The 19739-nt window shown below is 41.3% G+C and overlaps 1 protein-coding gene across 1 annotated transcript in view; it reads right to left on the reverse strand.

The window, feature by feature from the left end:
* The window catches only part of Ints2 (integrator complex subunit 2), a 45548-nt gene that overhangs the window by 17431 nt on the left and 8378 nt on the right, over nt 1–19739 (reverse strand). The window contains exons 6-14 of the mRNA XM_013013085.1: nt 15550–15776; nt 13447–13572; nt 12057–12128; nt 11857–11971; nt 10049–10117; nt 8218–8352; nt 7306–7482; nt 4346–4454; nt 1745–1849 (exon numbers count right to left, since the gene is read on the reverse strand). Coding sequence (XP_012868539.1) covers nt 1745–1849; nt 4346–4454; nt 7306–7482; nt 8218–8352; nt 10049–10117; nt 11857–11971; nt 12057–12128; nt 13447–13572; nt 15550–15776 — 1135 coding nt within the window. The remainder of the gene's footprint in view (nt 1–1744; nt 1850–4345; nt 4455–7305; nt 7483–8217; nt 8353–10048; nt 10118–11856; nt 11972–12056; nt 12129–13446; nt 13573–15549; nt 15777–19739) is intronic.

Below are 19739 nucleotides of genomic sequence, written 5' to 3' on the forward strand. Positions count from 1 at the left end.
AGAGCGCTTGCCTTGCATGCCTGAGGCCCTGGGTTCGATTCCTCAGCACCACATAAGCAAAAAGAAAAAAGCCGGAAGTGGCGCTGTGGCCCAAGTGGTAGAGCACTAGCCTTGAGCTGAAGAGCTGAGGGACAGCGCCCAGGCCCTGAGTTCAGGCCCCACGACCGGAACCAAAAAAAAGAAAAAAAAAAAGAAAAATAATTTCTAGAAATACCACTATATGTCTATTTGCCAAAATTTACAGCTGAACTGTTACATTATAACCATATTAACACCATGGCATATTACATGTAGAACTCTACATGTAATAACATAAAGAGTTATCTTAAAGACTCCAAAGGAAAGCCGGGCGCTGGTGGCTCACGCCTGTAATCCTAGCTACTCTGGCTGCTGAGATCTGAGGATTGCGGTTCAAAGCCAGCCCAGGCAGGAAAGACCACGAGACTCCTATCTCCAATAAACCACCAGAAAACTGGAAGTGGCGCTGTAGCTCAAGTGGTAGAGTGCTCGCCTTGAGCTGAAGAGTTGAAGGACAGCACTCAGGCCCAGAGTTCAAGCCCCACGACCGACAAAAAAAAAAAAAAAAAAGACTCCAAAGGAAAAATAACAGAGTAGGGTATAATATCATTCTTAAGCCAGGTGCTGGGCTCACACCTGCAATCCTAGCTACTTACGAGGCTGAGATTTGGTTCAAAGCCAACTCAGGCAGGAAAGTCCATGAGACTCTTATCTTCAATAAACTACTTGGAAAAAGCCAGAAGTGGCGCTGTGGCTCAAGTAGTAGCGCGCTAGACCTAAATGCAAAGAGGATCAGGGATAGCGCCCTGAGTTTAAGTGGGATGAGGCGTGGATTATATAGTTTTAAACATTTATTTGGCCAGGCACAAGTGGCTCTCATCCATAATCCCAGTTACTTAGGATGCTGAGATCTGAGCATCATAGGTCAAAGCCAGCCTGGGCAGAAAGCCCATGAAACTCTTATCTCCAGCTAACCCAAAAAACTAGAAGTGGAACTGTGGCTCAAGTGGTGGAGTGCTGGCCTTGAAAAAAATAAGCTCAGAGACAGTTATTTGTGGTTTTATCTATTAGGTTCAAAAATACAAAATTACTATAGATTTTTTAAAAAACAGATAATCAGGGCTGGGAAGGTGGCTCAGTGGTAGAGTGCTTGCCTTGCATGCCTGAGGCCCGGGGTTCGATTCCTCAGCACCACATAAGCAAAAAGAAAAAAGCCGGAAGTGGCGCTGTGACTCAAGTGGTAGAGCACTAGCCTTAAGCTGAAGAGCTGAGGGACAGTACCCAGGCCCAGAGTTCAGGTCCCACGACCGGACCCAAAAAAAAAAAAAAAAACAGATAATCCCCAATTATCATTTAGTATGACTTTTCCCCAGTATACAAGTGAGCCGCGCTCAGTAGGACTTGTAGTTTGGCACTCGTCATTTCCAGAGCTTATCCAGGAGAAAGGCTTCTACAGAGCTCACCCCAAGCACAAGTGCCTGCACTTTTATTTGGTTCAACCTGTAGAGAAAAATGTCTGTAAATAAACTATGGGGAAAACAGCTATTTAGGAAGAAAGGTGGTTTGCAGGGAGTGAAGTAGTGGGTTTAATGAGGGAAACAAACAGGAATTTCACCCTTGAATTCTTGACTTTTTAGCATGAAGCACCCATGACACTTTACAAAATAAACAGTAACATATCTCTTACCAATAAACTTTAGCACTGAAAACAAAATAAAACAACTACCTCCCAGTTCCTGCTGCAGTCCTTGAGCTTGTCGAATAAGGAATTTGATAGGAATCTGATCCATTAAAGAAGAAGAATATGATTTGGGTTTCCTTTGCATGGCAGCTGTCAGTCAAAGAGAAACAATGTAAAATGAAGTGTCAGAGACCAAAACCTTCAACCCACATAAAAAGAAAAACAATATTAAACTACTTTTAATTTACTATCAAAACAGTAAATATACAGAAATGTAAGAATGTACAAAACAGCAAGATCTAGATAGACTGCTTTACTTTTTTTTTTTTTTTGCCAGTCCTGGGGCTTGAACTCTGGGCCTAGGCATTACCCCTCAGCTCTTTTAGCTCAAGACTAGCGCTCTACCACTTGAGCCACAGCACCACTTCTGGCTTTTTTCTGTTTATGTGGTGCTGAGGAATCGAACCCATGGCCTCATGCATGCAAGGCAAGCACTCTACCACTGAGCCACCTTCCCAGCCCAATTTTTTTTTTGGGGGGGGGGTCTGGTCGTAGGGCCTGAACTCTGGGCCTGGGCACTCTTCCCAGCCTTTTTTTTTTTTTTAACAAGTCCATTTTATGTTGTTTTTTTTTTTCATGGTAAATTGACAGAAGGGCTACTCATCTTTTGTTTAAATATATACTATGCCCCAAATTCCTTGACTCTACTGTCTCATCTCTTTAATGCATTCTTCATCCTATAACAATAGTTTGTTTGTTGGTTGCCAGTACTGGGGCTTGAACTTAGGGAACAGAAAAGGGAGAAGCCAGGTACTAGTAGCTTACACCTATAATCCTAGCTATTCAGGAGTCTGAGATCTGAGGATCACGATTCAAAGCTAGCCTGGGCAGGCAAGTCTGTGAGACTTTATCTCCAATAAACCACCAGAAAACCAGAAGTGGCACTGTGGCTCAAGTGGTAGAGTACTCACCTTAAGCTGAAGAGCTCAGGGACAGTGCCCAGGCCCAGAGTTCAAGCCCTATGACCAACAAAAAAAGAAAAAGAAAAGAAAATGGACAAGAAAAAAATAGGCTGGACTCAATCTCAATAGGCAAGGACTATTTATTAAAGCACAATGAGGGGCTGGGAAGGTTGCTCAGTGTAGAGCGCTTGCCTTGCATGCTTGAGGCCCTGGGTTCGATTCCTCAGCACCACATAAGCAAAAAAAGAAAAAAGCCGGAAGTGGTGCTGTGGCTCAAGTGGTAGAGCGCTAGCCTTGAGCTGAAGAGCTGAGGGACAGCACCCAGGCCAAGAGATCAGGCCCCACGACCGGACCCTAAAAAACTAAAACTAAAAATACATAAATAAATAAATAAAGCACAGTGAGGGGCAAACAACCTTCCCACAGGAATGGAGGTTGTGCAAGGAAGTAGAATTGAAGTTGGGCTTTTCTGGGGTCTAAGCAAGGAGACAAAGGTTATTTAGTTCAATAAAGGGGAACTACAGGTACAGGTAGAAAATAGGGTACTGTGGTTACAACTATTAACATGAGTTACATTTTATATACTTAGTGATAACTGACTCCCTTATTGTTAGGGAGCAGAGGAGAGCAATTGTATTTCCAAGGTCTCATGCTCTTAGTCCTAACAGCTCTAACTTAAAACACACTTAGGGTAGTAACTTATACATTTCTCTTGTTTTGACTATGGGATCTTTTCAGGATCCAGTTCTCAGCTTTTTGAGTACTGAGGAGGTGGCATTTCAACCTCTTAACTCTTCCCTGGTCTCACAACTCTGCCTCAATTCCTTACAGGTTAGGCCCATAATGGAATATTACGGCCAGACTTAGGTTGGATTGCCCTGACTGAATCAAGCACATCCATGCATACCTGGGGTTTTGCCTGAGGTCGTATGTGCCTGGGATAATAGGGTGGGGGTCAATCCTTCATATTCCATCTTTAGATACATAAGAAGATTGGGCCAAGAAGGGAGCGTTAAGTCCTTCAACTCATGCTCTTGCTGGCTGTTTTGCTCACTAAAAGCTATCAGGTGCAGGTAAATATTCACACATGCACATATTTGTGCACCAATGTCTTCTCTGTAAAGATTATAGAAGATTATAGCAAGAGCTTGCTAGAATATTTGTTGGGTCCGGTCGTGGGCCTTAACTCTGGGCCTGGGCGCTGTCCCTCAGCATTTCAGCTCAAGGCTAGCGCTCTACCACTTGAGCCACAGCGCCACTTCCGGATTTTTTCTTTTTGCTTATGTGGTGCTGAGGAATCGAACCCAGGGCCTCATGCATGCAAGGCAAGCACTCTACCACTGAGCCACCTTCCCAGCCCCATCGCTAGAATATTTGACCTAGGCTGGGCCTGTAATCCTGGAGGCTGAGATCTGAGGACTACAGTTTAAAGCCAGCCCAAATAGACTCCAGAAAACCATAAATGGAGCTGTGGTTCAAAGTGGTAGAGTGCTAGCTTGGAATAAAAGGAGCTCATGGACAGCACCCAGGCCCTGAGTTCAAGCCCAGTGACTGACAAAAAAAAAGAAAAGAAAAAAAGAATATTCAGCCTTATTTTATTATACAAGCTCTAATTCCTTGGAAAACAATAAAATGCAAGCAAATAAAATAAACCATTAGAACTACTTGCCAATGCACAGCTTACCCAAGGTCTTTGTGTTTGCTAGGAGCGCTTCCTCATAAGACAGTATATAGTAAAGCACCAAAAGCTGCGCTGTGATACTGAAACGCTGGTTAAGGCGGATGCTGTCACCCTGGAGGTAATGTTTACACACTTAATATTACAGATTTTAGTTACACAAATGACTATTGAACAACTAATGAACCACTCAACACAACGAATATCAGGAATCTGAAACATGTTCACATGGGGGGATAACAACGAGGTGAGGGGGCACAGGAATGGAGGGACGGAAGGTGGGCAAATGCAGTCATTGTATTCAATGTACTCTATGTAAAACTTGAACTACATAACTTGAGGGTAGGGATGGGATGGGGAAAGATGGGGGAGAATCAAAGAAGAGGTGACACTTGATCAAGATGCATTGTACTCATAACCTGACTTCTGGAATTGAAACCCCTTAGTTCAACTACTTAATACTAATAAATATATTGTTTAATTAAATGAATGCATTTGACTGTTTGAACAGCAAAAGCTTGAAACAGACTTCTTATCTGGAGTTGCTTTTCCCAAGCTCAAATAAACTGGGAGGAAAGTTGTTATATTTCATTATACTCAGAGAACACTTACAATCTAACTGAAACTTGTGATGGAGTAATAGAGGACATACAATATGTTTACCTAGTCTTTAAGATAAAACCAAAACAGAAGCAGCCGGGTCCGGTTAATCAGAAGGCTGAAATCTGAGAAGCACTGTTCAAAGATGAGACTCTTATCTCCAGTTAACAACCAAAAAGCAGGAGGTGGAGCTATGGTTCAGGTAGTAGAGTGCCAACATGAGTGAAAAAGTTAAAGGACACCCTCCAGGCCTTGAGTTCAAGATACACCACCCCCCCAACAAAAGATATCAGTTACTATTCAGTTATACTTCCAGTAGGCTGCTTCTGAAATATTTCCAGGAATATCAAATATTATGTAAAATTATTATGGAGAAAACAATGACTAAAAACATATATTGCATATCCAGCATAAAGTCCTGACTTTAATCTCTGATACTGCCAAAAAATTTGATAGTACCTATTTAAAAAACTATCTTTGCCAGGCATCGGTGGCTCACACCTGTAATCCTAGCTACTCAGGAGGCTGAGATCTGAGGATCGAGGTTCAGGCAAGAAAAGTCTGTGAGATTTTATCTCCAATAAACCACTCAGAAAACCAAAACTGACACTGTGACTCAAATGGTAGAGCATTAGCCTTAAGCTGAAAAGCTGAGGGATAGTGCTCAGGCCCAGAGTTGAAGCCCCACAACCCCCCCCCAAAAAAAAAGCTATGTCTGTGAAAGATGCAATTCATTTTCCATTCAAACAAAAATGAAAAACATTTTCGTGAACTTTCCCATTAAATGAATCCAATTATAGTTTACATTTCTAGGAAACTAAGCAGACAATATTGAACTTTTTGAAATGTCATAAAGTCCCATAAGAATACACAATCATTAAGGCACCACTGCACTTGAAAATGAAGTTCCAGGGCTGGGAAGGTGGCTCAGTGGTAGAGCGCTTGCCTTGCATGCCTGAGGCCCTGGGTTCGATTCCTCAGCACCACATAAGCAAAAAGAAAAAAAAGCTGGAAGTGGTGCTGTGGCTCAAGTGGTAGAGCGCTAGCCTTGAGCTGAAGAGCTGAGGACAGTGCCCAGGCCCAGAGTTCAGGTCCCACGACCGGACCCAAAAAAAGAAAAAAAAAAAAAGAAAATGAAGTTCCAAAAGAATTGTTTGAACCAGAAGTGGGGGACACACCTGTCAACCCTGTACTCATGAGGCTGGAGCAGGAGGATCTGATTTAAGACCAATATGGCTACGAGGCAAGACTTTGTCATTCATTCATACATACATACATAAAAGCATACATAGATACATATCGCCTCAAAAAATACTAAGAAACTGTATTGTATTTTGCTTGTTTGCTTTGGTAGTGCTGGGTTTGAATGTGAGGCAGGTATTCTACCACTGAACTTCACTCCAGCCCTACTTTTGTGCTGGTTTTGTTGTTGTTGTTGTTGTCTGTTTGTTTGTTATATGTGTATACCAATCCTGGGGCTTTAATTCAGGGGCAGGATACTGTCTCTTGAGTTATTTTGCTAAACACTGGCAATCTACCATGTGAGTCACAGCTCCAATTCTGACTTTTTTTTTTTTTGGGTCCGGTCGTGGGGCCTGAACTCTGAGCCTGGATGCTGTCCCTCAGCTCTTCAGCTCAAGGCTAGCGCTCTACCACTTGAGCCACAGCACCACTTCCGACTTTTTTCTTTTTTGCTTATGTGGTGCTGAGGAATGGAACCCAGGGTCTCATGCATACAAGGCAAGCGCTCTAACACTGAGCCACCTTCCCAGCCCACCAATTCTGACTTTTTTGGTGTTTAATTGGAGATTAGAGTCTCAGACTTTCCTGCCTGGACTGGCTTTGAACCACAATCCTCAGGTATCAGCCTTCTGAGTAGCTAAGGTTAAAGGCATGAGTCACAGACTCCGGGCTTGTGCTGGTTATTTTTTGAAATAGGATGTTACTTCTGCCTAGAGCATGCTTTAAATGCAATCCGATTTTTCAATTCCCACTCCTACTTAGGCAATGCCACAACTCCCAGCATCTTCCAGTAAGTCTTATAGACTTTTCATGCCCAGGCTGGTCTTCCAATTTCAGCCCGGCACATAGCTAGGATGACAGGCATGTGCCACTCTGCAAATCTATTTGTTAAGAAAAGATCTCTTGAACTTTTATATTCTGTATGGCCTCAAACCACAATCCTGACCTTCGCCTCCCATGTAGCTATGATTGCAAAAATAAGCTATTGGCACCGGGCTGAAATTTTAAGTTCAAAATTACCAGAAGTCTTCTGAGGTAAAATAAATAAGAAGAAATAAGAAGAAATTAAAAGAAAAAAATAGGAGAAAAATGAACTAATAGTTGCAAAAGAATCAGTTCTTTACCCCAATGACTTCCTGGAAAATATTGAGTATTTCCTGTTCAGTGACTGGCTGGTTTGTGGCTTCAGGGTTCGATTTAGATGCAGGAGTAAGAATAGAATTTATGTACACATCGATCAGAGGAAGTAACTGAGGATGGAGTGGAGTAGAGGTTTCACACAGCTGTCTATAAATCCAATCCTAAAAAGGAACGTTATAGACACTCAATCAATTATGGCAGTAAGAAAAAAAAAGACAAAATTATAGATGCAAAATTATAGATGCACATTTAGTTTTACATAACATTAGAAGCAGGAAAACATTTATTAACACTATTAGCATATACTAGCTCTAAATATATTATCTAGTTACCTCGATTGTCTTTGATATTAAAATATGAACTGCCTTTATATTTAGATCAAGAATATATATTATATGAATATAAGAAATAAGAAAAACATTTGAAGAAACTACTTTCCCCAGATTTAGAGTACCATATGTATTATCGAGGAAGATCTCACACTGGAAAAGTCAGAGGGATCTTTCTTCAGAGAAATATTCAAATTAAGAAAGCATCTTTGAAAAAAAAAACATCTTTGATATGCACTAAAAGGAGACCACTTGACTATAGGTGCAGTATGTGTAGAATTGCTGTCTGTGAGTTTGTGTTAGTTCTTAGCTATTTTACTTGATGAAAATACAAATGTTAATGAATAGGCACGTTGTTGCTAAGAATTTAAATGAATGAGTAACACTACATATTTTATGTGTGTGTATGTATATGTTAAAGACCTTTTACAATTATAACTATATAAATGACTAGTAACTTAGCTTAATACCACAAAACCCACAGTAAAAGCATACAAACTGATATATAGAACTAACCAGAAAGAATTAACCCAAGTTGTAATTTAAACTATAAATGTAAGGTCATACTTTTATTGACACTTTGTGCTTGGTAAAGGAACGACTCCTGAGAAGCTGATAAATACAATGAATAGGCAAAAAACCAGTAATGTTAGCACTCAGGTTGCTAGTGACAGGGACCCGAACTGCATGAGCTGTGACAACCTAAAAGAGAAAACAGTATTAATACGTATTAACACATGGTAGCAAATAATTTTTATTTTATTTATATTTTTTGTTGGTCATGGGGCCTGAACTCTGGGCCTGAGCACTGTCCCTCAGCTCTTCAGCTTAAGGCTAGCACTCTAACCACTTGAGCCACAACAAAAGTGCTCAGGAACAGCACCCAGCACCCAGGCCCCAGTACCAGCACACAAAAGAAAGACTTAAACAGGTCTCTACTTGACCTTTTCCCTGAAAAATCCAAATAATGATCCCATAAACATAGTATTGATACCTAACACTTTACCTTAAATATCTAATCAAAGTCTCTCAATATATAAATTTGTGCTAAGAGGATGGCTCAAGTGGTATAGTGCTTGCCGGCTCCTCAAGTACCTAAGGCCAAACCCAAGTATATGTAAATGTGTGTGTGTGTGTGAGTGTGTGTGTGTGTGTGTTCAAAAAAAGGGGCCTGGTGCTGGTGGCTCATACCTTTAATCCTAGCTACTCAGAAAGTGTGGTGCTTTAACTCAAGTGGTAGAGCGCCAGCCTTGAGCTAAAGAGCTGTAGGACAGCTCCCAGGTCCCTCCAAGACCAACAAAAAAATAAGTAAATAAAAAATTTAAGGGGCTGGGAAGGTGACTCAGTGGTAGAGTGTTTGCCTTACATGCAAGAGGCCCTGGTGCCCTCAGCACCACATAAGCAGAAAAAGCTGGAAATGGCATTGTGGCTCAAGTGGTAGAGCACTAGCCTTGAGTTGAAGAGCTGAGGGACAGTGCCCAGGACCAGAGTTCAGACCCCACAACCAACAACAACAACAACAAAATTTAATGCAGCAGCCAGCATGGCAGCCCATGTCTATAATCTGAGCTACTCAGGAGGCAAAGACTAAGAAGACCATGGTTGGAGGCTAGCCAGTCAAAAGTTAACAAGACCCCCATCTCAATCAACAAGCCAGCAATTGTGGCATCTATGATCCTACCAATGCAATAGGCTATAGGTAAGAGGATTGTGGCTCTGGGTGCCAGTGACTCACACCTGTAATCCTAGCTACTCAGGAAGCTGAGATCTGAGGATCAAAACTCAAAGCCAACAGGAGCAGGAAAGTCCATGAGACTCTTATCTCCAATAAACCACCAGAAAACTGGAAGTGGTGTTGTGCCTCAAGTGGTAGAGCACTAGCCTTGAGCTGAAAAAGTCAGGGACAGCACCCAGGCACAGAGTTCAAACCCCACAATCAACTGGGGTGGGGGGGTGGGGGGGTGGGGGGGAAGATGGTGATCTAGAGCTAACAAGGCAAAAACAGAAGATCTTATCTTAAAAATCATATACAGGGGGCTGGGAAGGTGGCTCAGTGGTAGAGCTCTTGCCTTGCATGCATGAGGCCCTGGGTTCAATTCCCAAGCACCACATAAGCAAAAAGAAAAAAAGCCGGAAGTGGTGCTGTGGCTCAAGTGGTAGAGTGCTAGCCTTGAGCTGAAGAGCTGAGGGACAGCGCCCAGGCCCAGAGTTCAGGCCCCACTACCGGACCCAAAAAATAAGGACTATTCCTTTCAAAAATGTCAAAGATAAATAAATCATTCTTACAAACTAAGAAGGAATGGAGAGAGACCACATTCTTTTTAAGGTAAGATATATAAGTTTTCTCCCAAAGTATATCATAAAGAAAAGTTAAATACCTAAGAACAAAAAGAAGTACCTGCTCAGTAAAAATTTCCTGTGTAAAGATAGTCTTCATCCTGCTCAAGGAGCTTGGTTTAATTACGATCTAAAATGATCAAAAGATTGGTCAAAGTACATTATATGCATGTTGTATATATCACAAAGCCCCTTTGTACAATTAATTTATATGAATAATATAACCAAAAGAATTCCAAGAGCATGGAAAAATATACAAAATATTTTTCTCTGAATTTATTATTTAAAATAGTTATAACGCACAGTATTGATGTCTAAATGTTCAAGTACTCTGCATCAAAAGTGACTTCTCAGCCAGGCACCAGTAGTTCACACCTGTAATCCTGGCTACTGAGGCTGAGATCTGAGGATCATGGTTCAAAGCCAGCCTGAGCAGGACAGTCCGTGAGACTTTCTATCTCCAATGAACCGCCAAAAAACTGGAAGTGGCACTGTGGCTCAAGTGGTAGAGTGCTCGCCTTGAGCTGAAAAGCTCAGGGACAGTGCCCAGGCCCAGAGTTCAACACCTACAACCAACAGCAACAAAAAAAAAAAAAAAGTGACTTCTGGGACTGGGAAGGTGGCTCAGTGGTAGAACGCTTGCCTTGCATGCATGAGTCCCCGAGTTCAATTTCTTAGCACTACATAAGCAAAAAGAAAAAAAGCCAGAAGTGGTGCTGTGGCTCAAGTGATAAAGCGCTAGCCTTGAGCTGAAGAGCTGATGGACAGCGCCTAGGCCCAGAGTTCAGGTCCCACGACTGGACAAAAAAAAAAAGTGACTTCTCAAACCCAACATTAAAGGGTGCTTTTCTTCAGAAAAAGAAATAATACAAAAGGTATGAAGTAAAAGCATAGAGTAGTGGATCACATCTATAGTCTCAGCTATTCAGGGAGCTGGGGATGGAGGATTGCTTGACCCAAAAATTCAGTCAAGACCAATCTGGACAACTTTGTAAGACTCATCTCAAAAAAAAAAAAAAAGTGCTAGTTTAAGAGTATTTGTGCAGGGTGCCAGTGGCTCACACATATAATCCTAGCTACTCAGGAAGCTAAGGATCATGGTTTAAAGCTAGCCTGGTTAGAAAAGTTCCATGAGACTCTTTTTTTTTTTTTTTGGCCAGTCCTGGAGCTTGAAGGCAGAGCCTAGGTACTGACCCTGAGCTTCTTTTGCTCTAGGCTAGCACTCTAGTCTACTATTTGAGCCACAATGCCACTTCTGGTTTTTTCTGTTTATGTGGTACTGAGGAATCAAACTCAGGGCTTCATGCATGCAAGGCAAGCACTCTACCACTAAGCCACATTCCCAGTCTCATCCATATGAGACTCTTATTTCTAATTAATCACCAGAAAAGTGGAGCTGTGGCTCAAAGTGGTAGATTACTAGCCTTGAGCAAAAGAGCTCAAGGACAATGCCCAGGCCCTGAGTTCAAGACCCACAACTGACTAAAAAAAAAAGTATTTGCATTAAAAAAATATTTAGGAAATAGTAATTATTAGAAATTTAACACAGACGAGAAGAAGGTAGTAAAGTTTTTTTAAATGATAATATATGATTTTAAGGAGAGAACAGATACTGCATTGTTACTGGTAGTATGCTAGACTATCTCTGGATGATGGAACTACATTTTCCCTTGCTATATTTTCCAGTATTTTTCATTGCAGATCTATTACAAATGTTCTCAATATGCACTTTTTTTCATAAGAGTTTCTGAAAAAGATTCAAACTATCAAGCAACTATCATTGCTTAAATGGAAACAATGTACTTACTTTACCCTACAATGAAATGTCTAGCTCAGACACACCTTCTTTTAGAAAGAAGATAGTATTACCTTCATCCCCAAAGTGGAACAGACGAGGTCAATGATAGCACTAAGCTGGTTGCTATGGAAGTACATAGCCACCAGCAACAACATCTCCCCAAAAGATGCAGACACACCTGATGTACTGTTGAAACAGAAGAGAAAATAGTAATTACCAAAGAGACAAGAAAAGCTTTCACTGCTGAATAAAACAAATGAAGAATTCTTACCTCTCAAAGTAAGCTTCTTCTTTTATCATCCAACTTAGCCATACAACCATTAGCTGCTCTTGTTCAGGTGTGCTAAAAAGAACATAATAGAATGTCACTAGTTTTAAATCAGATAAAGTAGCATATGGATAAAAAGCATTCTGAAATTATATCTGAGCTGGGTACTAGTAGCTCACACCTATAATCCTAGCTAGTTAGGAAGCTGAAATCTAAGGATCACAGTTTGAAGCCTGACCAGGTAGGAAAAGTTCATGAGCCTCTTATCTCCATTAATCACCAGAAAACCAGAAGTACAGCTGTGTTCCAAAGTAATAGTTTGCTAGCCTTGAGTGAAAAAGCTTAGGGACAGCACCCTAGCCAAGTTCAAGACCAGTCAGCATCTAATAAAAAAAGCAAAAGTCCTTTGAGATTAAGGTATTAATATATATGATGAAAGCTGATAATTATTTTATATAGAAAAAAATCTAACCAGGTGCTGGTGGCTCACACCTATAATCCTAAAGATTGTGGTTCAAAGCCCAGCACCGGTGGCTCACACCTGTAATCCTAGCTACTCAGGAGGCTGAGATCTGAGGATTACAGTCCTTGAGACTCTCATCTCCAATAAACCACTAGAAAACCAGAAGTAGCACTGTGGCTCAAGTAGCAGAATGCTCACATTGAGCTGAAGAGCACAGGGACAGCGCCCAAGCCCAGAGTTCAAGCCCTACAACCAACAAAAAAAAAATAAAAACAAATAAAAAGATTGTGGTTCAAAGCTAGCCCAGGTAGGAAAGTCCACGAAACTCTTATCTCCAATAAACAATCAGAAAACCAGAAGTGGTGCTGTGGCTCAAATGGTAGAGAACCAGCCTTGAGATAAAGAGCTGAAGGACAGCGCCCAGGCTGAGTTCAAGCCCCATGACTGACCAAAAAAAAAAAAAAAAATCTATTAAATTTTAAAACCGAAAAGTCAGAAACTGCTGGGTATTAGTAACTCACGTCTATAATCCTAGCTAGTCAAGAGGCTGAGATCACAGTGCCACGCTAACCAAGCCAGAAAGTCTGTTTGACTCTTATCCAAAAATCCAGAGTGGAGCTGTGGTAGAGTGCCAGCCTTGAATGAAAAGGGTAAGAAGGGGCACATAGGCCCCAAGTTCAAATCCTAGTAATGGCACCAAAACAAAGAAAAAAGGATACTACAAATGCCCACACAAATTTGCAGTAAGCTCTTAATACATGACATGCGTTTTATGTATTTTGTCAGTGCTGGGGATAAACTCCATCCTGCTTGTACATGCTAAGCAAGTGCCCTCCCAGTGAGTAATAGTCTCAGCCCCTATACATGCATTTTAGTAAGTAAATAAAATCACACCTTGAGAAAAACAGAGCAACTTATAGACGATGATACCTGACAAGCATAGAAAAGGCCAGCAGCATACAAAAGGAAAGTGAAACAAAGCGAACCCCAGCAGGGGTGGCTGGAGGACGGCTTGTCATCAATTGAAGTAATTGTTCAGCTTCTTCTTCAGTTGGTCTAAAAAGGAATATATAATTTGATTTTACTGTTTATGTAGTTGAAAGAAGGAAGAAAAGGTGACTTTCCCAACATTTTAATACTTTATTACTTTATATCAGTATAAAAATTTTACAACTAAGATCGTCAAAAACAAAACCAAGAAATTATAAGCTATGTGTGCATGGCTCCTGTCTCTAATCTCGACTACTCAGGAGGTAGAGTCTCAAGAACAGCCAGGTGTCTCACACCTCTAATGCTACCTACTCAAAAGGCTGAGATCTAAGGATTACCATTCGAAGCCAGTGCAGGCAGAAAGTCCATGAGACACTTAACTCTGAATCATCCCCAAAAAGTTGAAAGCAGAGATATGGCTCAAGTGGTACAGCACTAGCCTTGAGCACAAAAATGCTTAGGGACAGCAATGAGGCCCTTAGTTCATGGGGGGAGTATAGCCACTTTACAGCCTCTAAACTTTTTTGGTCAAAAAATGTAAAACTCTACAGGATTGTGAAAATAGCAAAATTAATATTTATAGGGTACTCTAATTGAAACACCGAAATGCTAGGTGAAGTTGTTTTATTTCTTTGTATTTTATTTTTTTGTCAGTCATGGGGCTTCAACTCGATCCTGACCTTTTCTTTTTTTTTTTTTTAATTTTTGCTTATGTGGTGCTGAGGAATCGAACCCAGGGCCTCAGGCATGCAAGGCAAGCACTCTACCACTGAGCCACCTTCCCAGCCCCAATCCTGACTTTTTCTGATTAAAGGCTAGCTCTCTACCACTCAGAGGCACAGCTTCACATCTGGCTTTCTGGTGGTTGAGATGAGTCTCATGGACTTTACTACCTGGGCAAACTTCAAACCACGATCTTCAGATCTCATGGGTCAACAATGTCTGGCTTTTCTTTTTTAAAGCTTTAATGGGATAATATCTGCAGGAAAATGGATGAACCTAGACCAGATCATGTGAAGTGAAGTAAGCCAAACCCAGCATATGTTTTCTCTCATATGCAGAAGCTAGATCTAAAATACTGTGTCATAAAACATTATATGTCTCTAGGCATTCACACAGTGAGATCAAAGGAGGATGCTCTTAGGAGAGGAAAAGAAAGGCATAATGCTTATAAGCATCTGATGATAAAAAAATAATATTTCTCAAAATGAAGCTCAGGAAGTGGAAACAGAGGTTATTTCTTTTCTGCTGTTATTGTTTTCTTTTTGGTCTATTTATTTATGTCTTCAGGAACATAAGGGGAGGCATAGAAATGGAGGGACAACAGGGCTGGGAAGGTGGCTCCGTGGTAGAGCGCTTGCCTTGCATGCATGAGTCCCTGGGTTCAATTCCTCAGCACCACATAAGCAGAAAAAGCCAGAAGTGGCTCTGTGGCTCAAGTGGTAGAGCGCTTGCCTTGAGCTGAATTGATGATGGACAGCGCCCAGGCCCAGACTCAGGCCCCATGGCTGACCAAAAAAAAAAAAGAATATGTACAGTGACTAAGACTTGTGTTTCATAACCACATCACGTCAGGTTTTTGTTTCTGTTTTGTGGTCCTGGGGCTTGAATTCAGGGCCTAGATATTTGTTCTTTTGCTCAAGGCTAGCATTCTTATCACTGGAGCCACAGAGGCACTTCTGGCTTTTTTGAGTAGTTTACTGAAGAGTCTCCCAGAGTTTCCTGCCCGGGCTGGCTTCGAACCATGATCCTTAGATCTCTGCCTACTGAGTAGCTAGGATTACAGGCATGAGCCACCTGTAATTGCACCTGGCAATTTATGATTTCAGTTCTAAAGGAAAATGTAGGAGAGATTTGCCGAGAAAAGCATCAACACAGATCATTCAGGAGATAGTTGTGATGCTGTGTGCTAAAAGCAAGTTTCTTTATATTGTGATTAGAAATTAATAAATTACGCAAACCTTCTCCTGTACTACATTATTCTGTTCACAATGAGACAAAAAAAATATAGCTTGGCTAGATAAAATATCAATTGTTGTGTACTTGAGTCCGGCAATCCCCATCAAAGCACAGTAGAGACGTAGGAGTGCGCTGGCCTTCACCACATGCTCTTCTTTCAGGCCTGAATACACGGACACAGTAGGCTCCATCTCCACATCAGCCTCTTCCACAATGCGGGTGCTCCGTACAGTGGGAAGAATGCCCATTAGCTCCAGGAGAAGCTGCCTTCTCATTTGCCAAAGGACAGAACTGCTGGTCTCTCTTTTTCTCTGCAAGAAATAGGAATGCAAAAAGGAAGAGAGCATAGGGAATTTACTAAAAGAGCTAAAAGACATCCTGATTTAAGAACTTGTGTGTGTGTGTGTGTGTGTGTGTGTGTGTGAGCGCGTGCACGTGTGCGTGCTAGAACTAGGATTTGAATTCAAGGCCTAGACACTATAATTGAGCTTTATTGTTGTTGTTGTTTGTCGGTTGTAGGGCCTGAAATCTGGGCCTGGGCACTGTCCCTCAGCTCTTTAGCTCAAGGCGAGAGCTCTATCACTTGAGTCAACCGCCACTTCCCATTTTCTGGTGGTTAATTGGAGATAAGAGTCTCACAGACTTTCCTGCCCAGGCTGGCTTTGAACCATGATCCTCAGATCTCATCCTCCTGTGTAGCTAGGATTACAGGCATGAGCCACCAGCACCCAGCTTCACTGAGCTTTTTTGCTAAAAATAGGCACTTTACCACTTGAACCATAGCTCCACTCTGCTTTTTGGTAGTTCAAAGCCAGCCTTGGCAAGAAAGTCAATGAGATGCTTATCTGAGAAACCACCAAAAAGCCAGAAGTTGAACTGTGGCTCAAGCAGCAGAAGGCCAGCCTTAAACAGAAAAGCTCAGGAACAACATCCAAGCCTTGAGTTCAAAGAGCCCCAAGACTGACACCACAAAAAAAAAAAAAAAAAAAGTAATTCTATTCTAGGTCATGACAATTTTTTTGTTTTTTTTTTGGTCGGTCATGGGGCTTAAACTCTGGGCCTGGGCCCTGTCCCTCAGCTCTTCAGCTCAAGGCGAGCGCTCTACCACTTGAGCTACAGCACCACTTCCGGTTTTCTGGTGGTTTATTGGAGATAGGAGTCTCACGGTCTCTCCTGCCCAGGCTGGCTTTGAACTATGATCCTCAGATCTCAGCCTCCTGAGTAGCTAGGATTACAGGCGTGAGCCACCAGTGCCCGGCTATGACAATTTTTTTTGTGGAAATATTTTGCAAATTAGGAGCTGGGAAGGTGGCTCAGTGGTAGAGCGCTTGCCTTGCATGCATGAGGCCCTGGGTTCGATTCCTCAGCACCACATAAGCAAAAAAAAGAAAAAAGCCGGAAGTAGCGCTGTGGCTCAAGTGGTAGAGCGCTAGCCTTGAGCTGAAGAGCTGAGGGACAGCGCCCAGGCTCAGAGTTCAGGCTTCACGACCGGACCCAAAAAAAAAAAATGTAAAAACTGTTGCAAAATATAACAAACAGACTCAGTTGAGGCAGGAGAACTGAATTTTTGAGGCCTGCCTGAGTAACTTAGAGAAAACCTGTTTAAAACAAAGTAAAAACAACTAGGAATACAGCCCTAAGTGGTAGAGCACTTAGCCTACATATAAGCACCCCTATTTTCAATCACCAGAACCACAAAATATATTCAAATATATACAATATATATCTACCAACAGGTAAATGGAAAAACAAAACGTGGCATATAAACATGATGGACTATTATTTATTCTTGACAGGGAAGGAGGTTGAGAAAGGATCACATCATATATCCCAAGAAGGCGCTGCACTCACTACAGCTCAGCCGGGCTTCAAACTTCGGCCTACATCTCCTAAGAGCTAGAATTAAAGGTGTGTACCACCATACCTAAGAAAATTCGAATATATACTATAACATGGATAAAAATACATATGATAAAGAAAATAAGCCAGATATAAGCCAGGCACTTTGGTTCATGTCTGTAATTCTAGCTACTCAAGAGACTGAGACCTGGAGGATCAAAGTTCAAGGCTGGCCCAGACAAAAAATTCACTAGCCTCCATCTCCAAATAACTTGGCCCAAGTGGAAGATTGCCACCTTAACAAGCCTAGAAACAAAAAGGCCCTGAGTACAACCTTCTACCAAAAAAAAAAAAAGCCAGACACAGGAGGGGTGTGTGGGGGGGAGTTGTAGTTGGGGAGGTGGGGAGGAAGGATGGTAGGGGAAAAGCAAAGGAGGGGGTAACAATGCTCGATAGGAAATGGACTCATTATCTTGCTTGTGTAACTGTAACCCCTCTCTACAGTATCTTTACAATAAAAAATATATATTTAATTTTTAAAAAGCCAGACACGAAGTCATTAATACTCTGTGATTCACTTCAGGTGAGGTATGGAAAATGAGTAAATTCATAGAGACAGAAAGTAGAATAGGGGTTTTATGGATAGGGAGAGAGGATACAGAAAATATAATGAGTTCAAAATTTCTATTTGGGGATGATTTAAAAAAAAAAATTCTTAGCCAGGCACTAGTGGCTTATGCCTATAATCCTAGCTACTCAGGAGACTGAGATCTGAGAAACATGGTTCAAAGTCAGCCGAAGCAGAAAAGTCCCTGAGACTCATTTCTCTAATAAACTACCTTGAAAAAGCCAGAAGTGGCGGTGTGGCTCAAGTGGTAGAGTGCTAGCCTCAAACACAAACCGGCTAAGGGACTGTGCCCAGGACCTGAGTTCAAGCCCCAGGACTAGCAAAAAAATTCCTGAAGGGGAATTAGACATATGGCTCAAGTGGTACACTGCCTGATAGACAAATGAGGCCCTGAATTCAAACCCTAGTACTGTCAAAAAAAAAAGTCCTAGAAATGGATTTATTCAACACTAAATATTCTATTATACAATTTTAGACACACAATTAAACAGCAGAGTCTAGCTGCAATTTCCTGCATGGTGGACAGAAAATATTTCTCTGTTCCTTTCTCTTCCTCATTTTTTTCCCATTTCTCTTTTTATTTCTCCTTATTTTATCCTATTATAGAAAAAAAATGCTAAGACAAGGCACTGGTGGCTCCTACCTATAATCCTAGCTATTAAGGAGGCTGAAATCTGAGGACTGCAGTTCAAAGCCAGCCTAGACAGGAAAGTCGGTGGGACTCTTACCTCCAATTGACTAGCAAAAAACCAGAACTGGCATCATGGCTCAAAGTGGTAGAGCACTAGTCTTGAGCAAAAGAGACCCAAGCCCTGAGTTCAAACCCCACAACCAACAAAAAAAAGCTAAAACCTGAAAAACAGATTATACAGTGAATGTTATATATACATATATATATATAATGAATGTTTTATATAAATAATGAATGTTTTATATATATATATATATACAAAACATTCACTGTATAATCTGAATATATATATATATATATTTACCACAGCATATGAATATATGAAAATAATAGAATACAACATCTTTTGCTTCCCTCCTGGAACAGTTCTGAATCTGACCCAGGACCCTGGAGATTCCCAAGATACTCAGGGAAGCCAGAATAAGTCTTTCTTCAATAATTCTAACACAATGCCTTTTTACCTCCCACTCTCTCGTGTTTAGTACATTCTTCCAAATGCATCTATTAAGCAGATAATAAAGAAATTTGAAAAAAATGTAAAATAATACCCTATTCCCACTAAGATGTTGTTTTGCTTTGCAAAATATATTTTCTATTAAAGAATAGATTACGAGCCAGACACTGGTGGCTCACACCTATAATCCTAGCTACTCAGGAGGCTGAGATCTGAGGATTGCGGTTCAAAGCCAGGCTGGGGAAGAATGTCCTTGAGATTCTCATCTCCAATTAACCACCATAAAACCAGAAGTGGCTCAAGTGGTAGAGCTCCTTGAGCTGAAGACCTCAGGGACAGTACCCAGGCCCATAGTACAAGCCCCATGACCAACAAAATAAATTTTTAAAAAATAGATTATGTAAGATATGTATTCAAATTTTTTTCTTTCATGCGATTGTTTCTAACACATTTATAAGATTATTTCTTTGTTGCTTTGTATGTCCCTCCCCCAACGGTATAACCCCTGCTTTCACTGTATCTGATGTTGTTATAATTTGTGGAGGGGAAGGGAAAAAACAAATTGCTTAAATAGGGATACAGGTGGACCCATTGCAACAATGAACGTACAAGTCGTTATGTCTTATGTGGAAAACGAACTTTACAACTTTGGTGGGGGGGGG

Source organism: Dipodomys ordii, unplaced genomic scaffold, assembly GCF_000151885.1.
Source record: "Dipodomys ordii isolate 6190 unplaced genomic scaffold, Dord_2.0 Scaffold19, whole genome shotgun sequence".
In the NCBI taxonomy this organism is placed as follows: Eukaryota; Metazoa; Chordata; class Mammalia; order Rodentia; family Heteromyidae; genus Dipodomys; species Dipodomys ordii.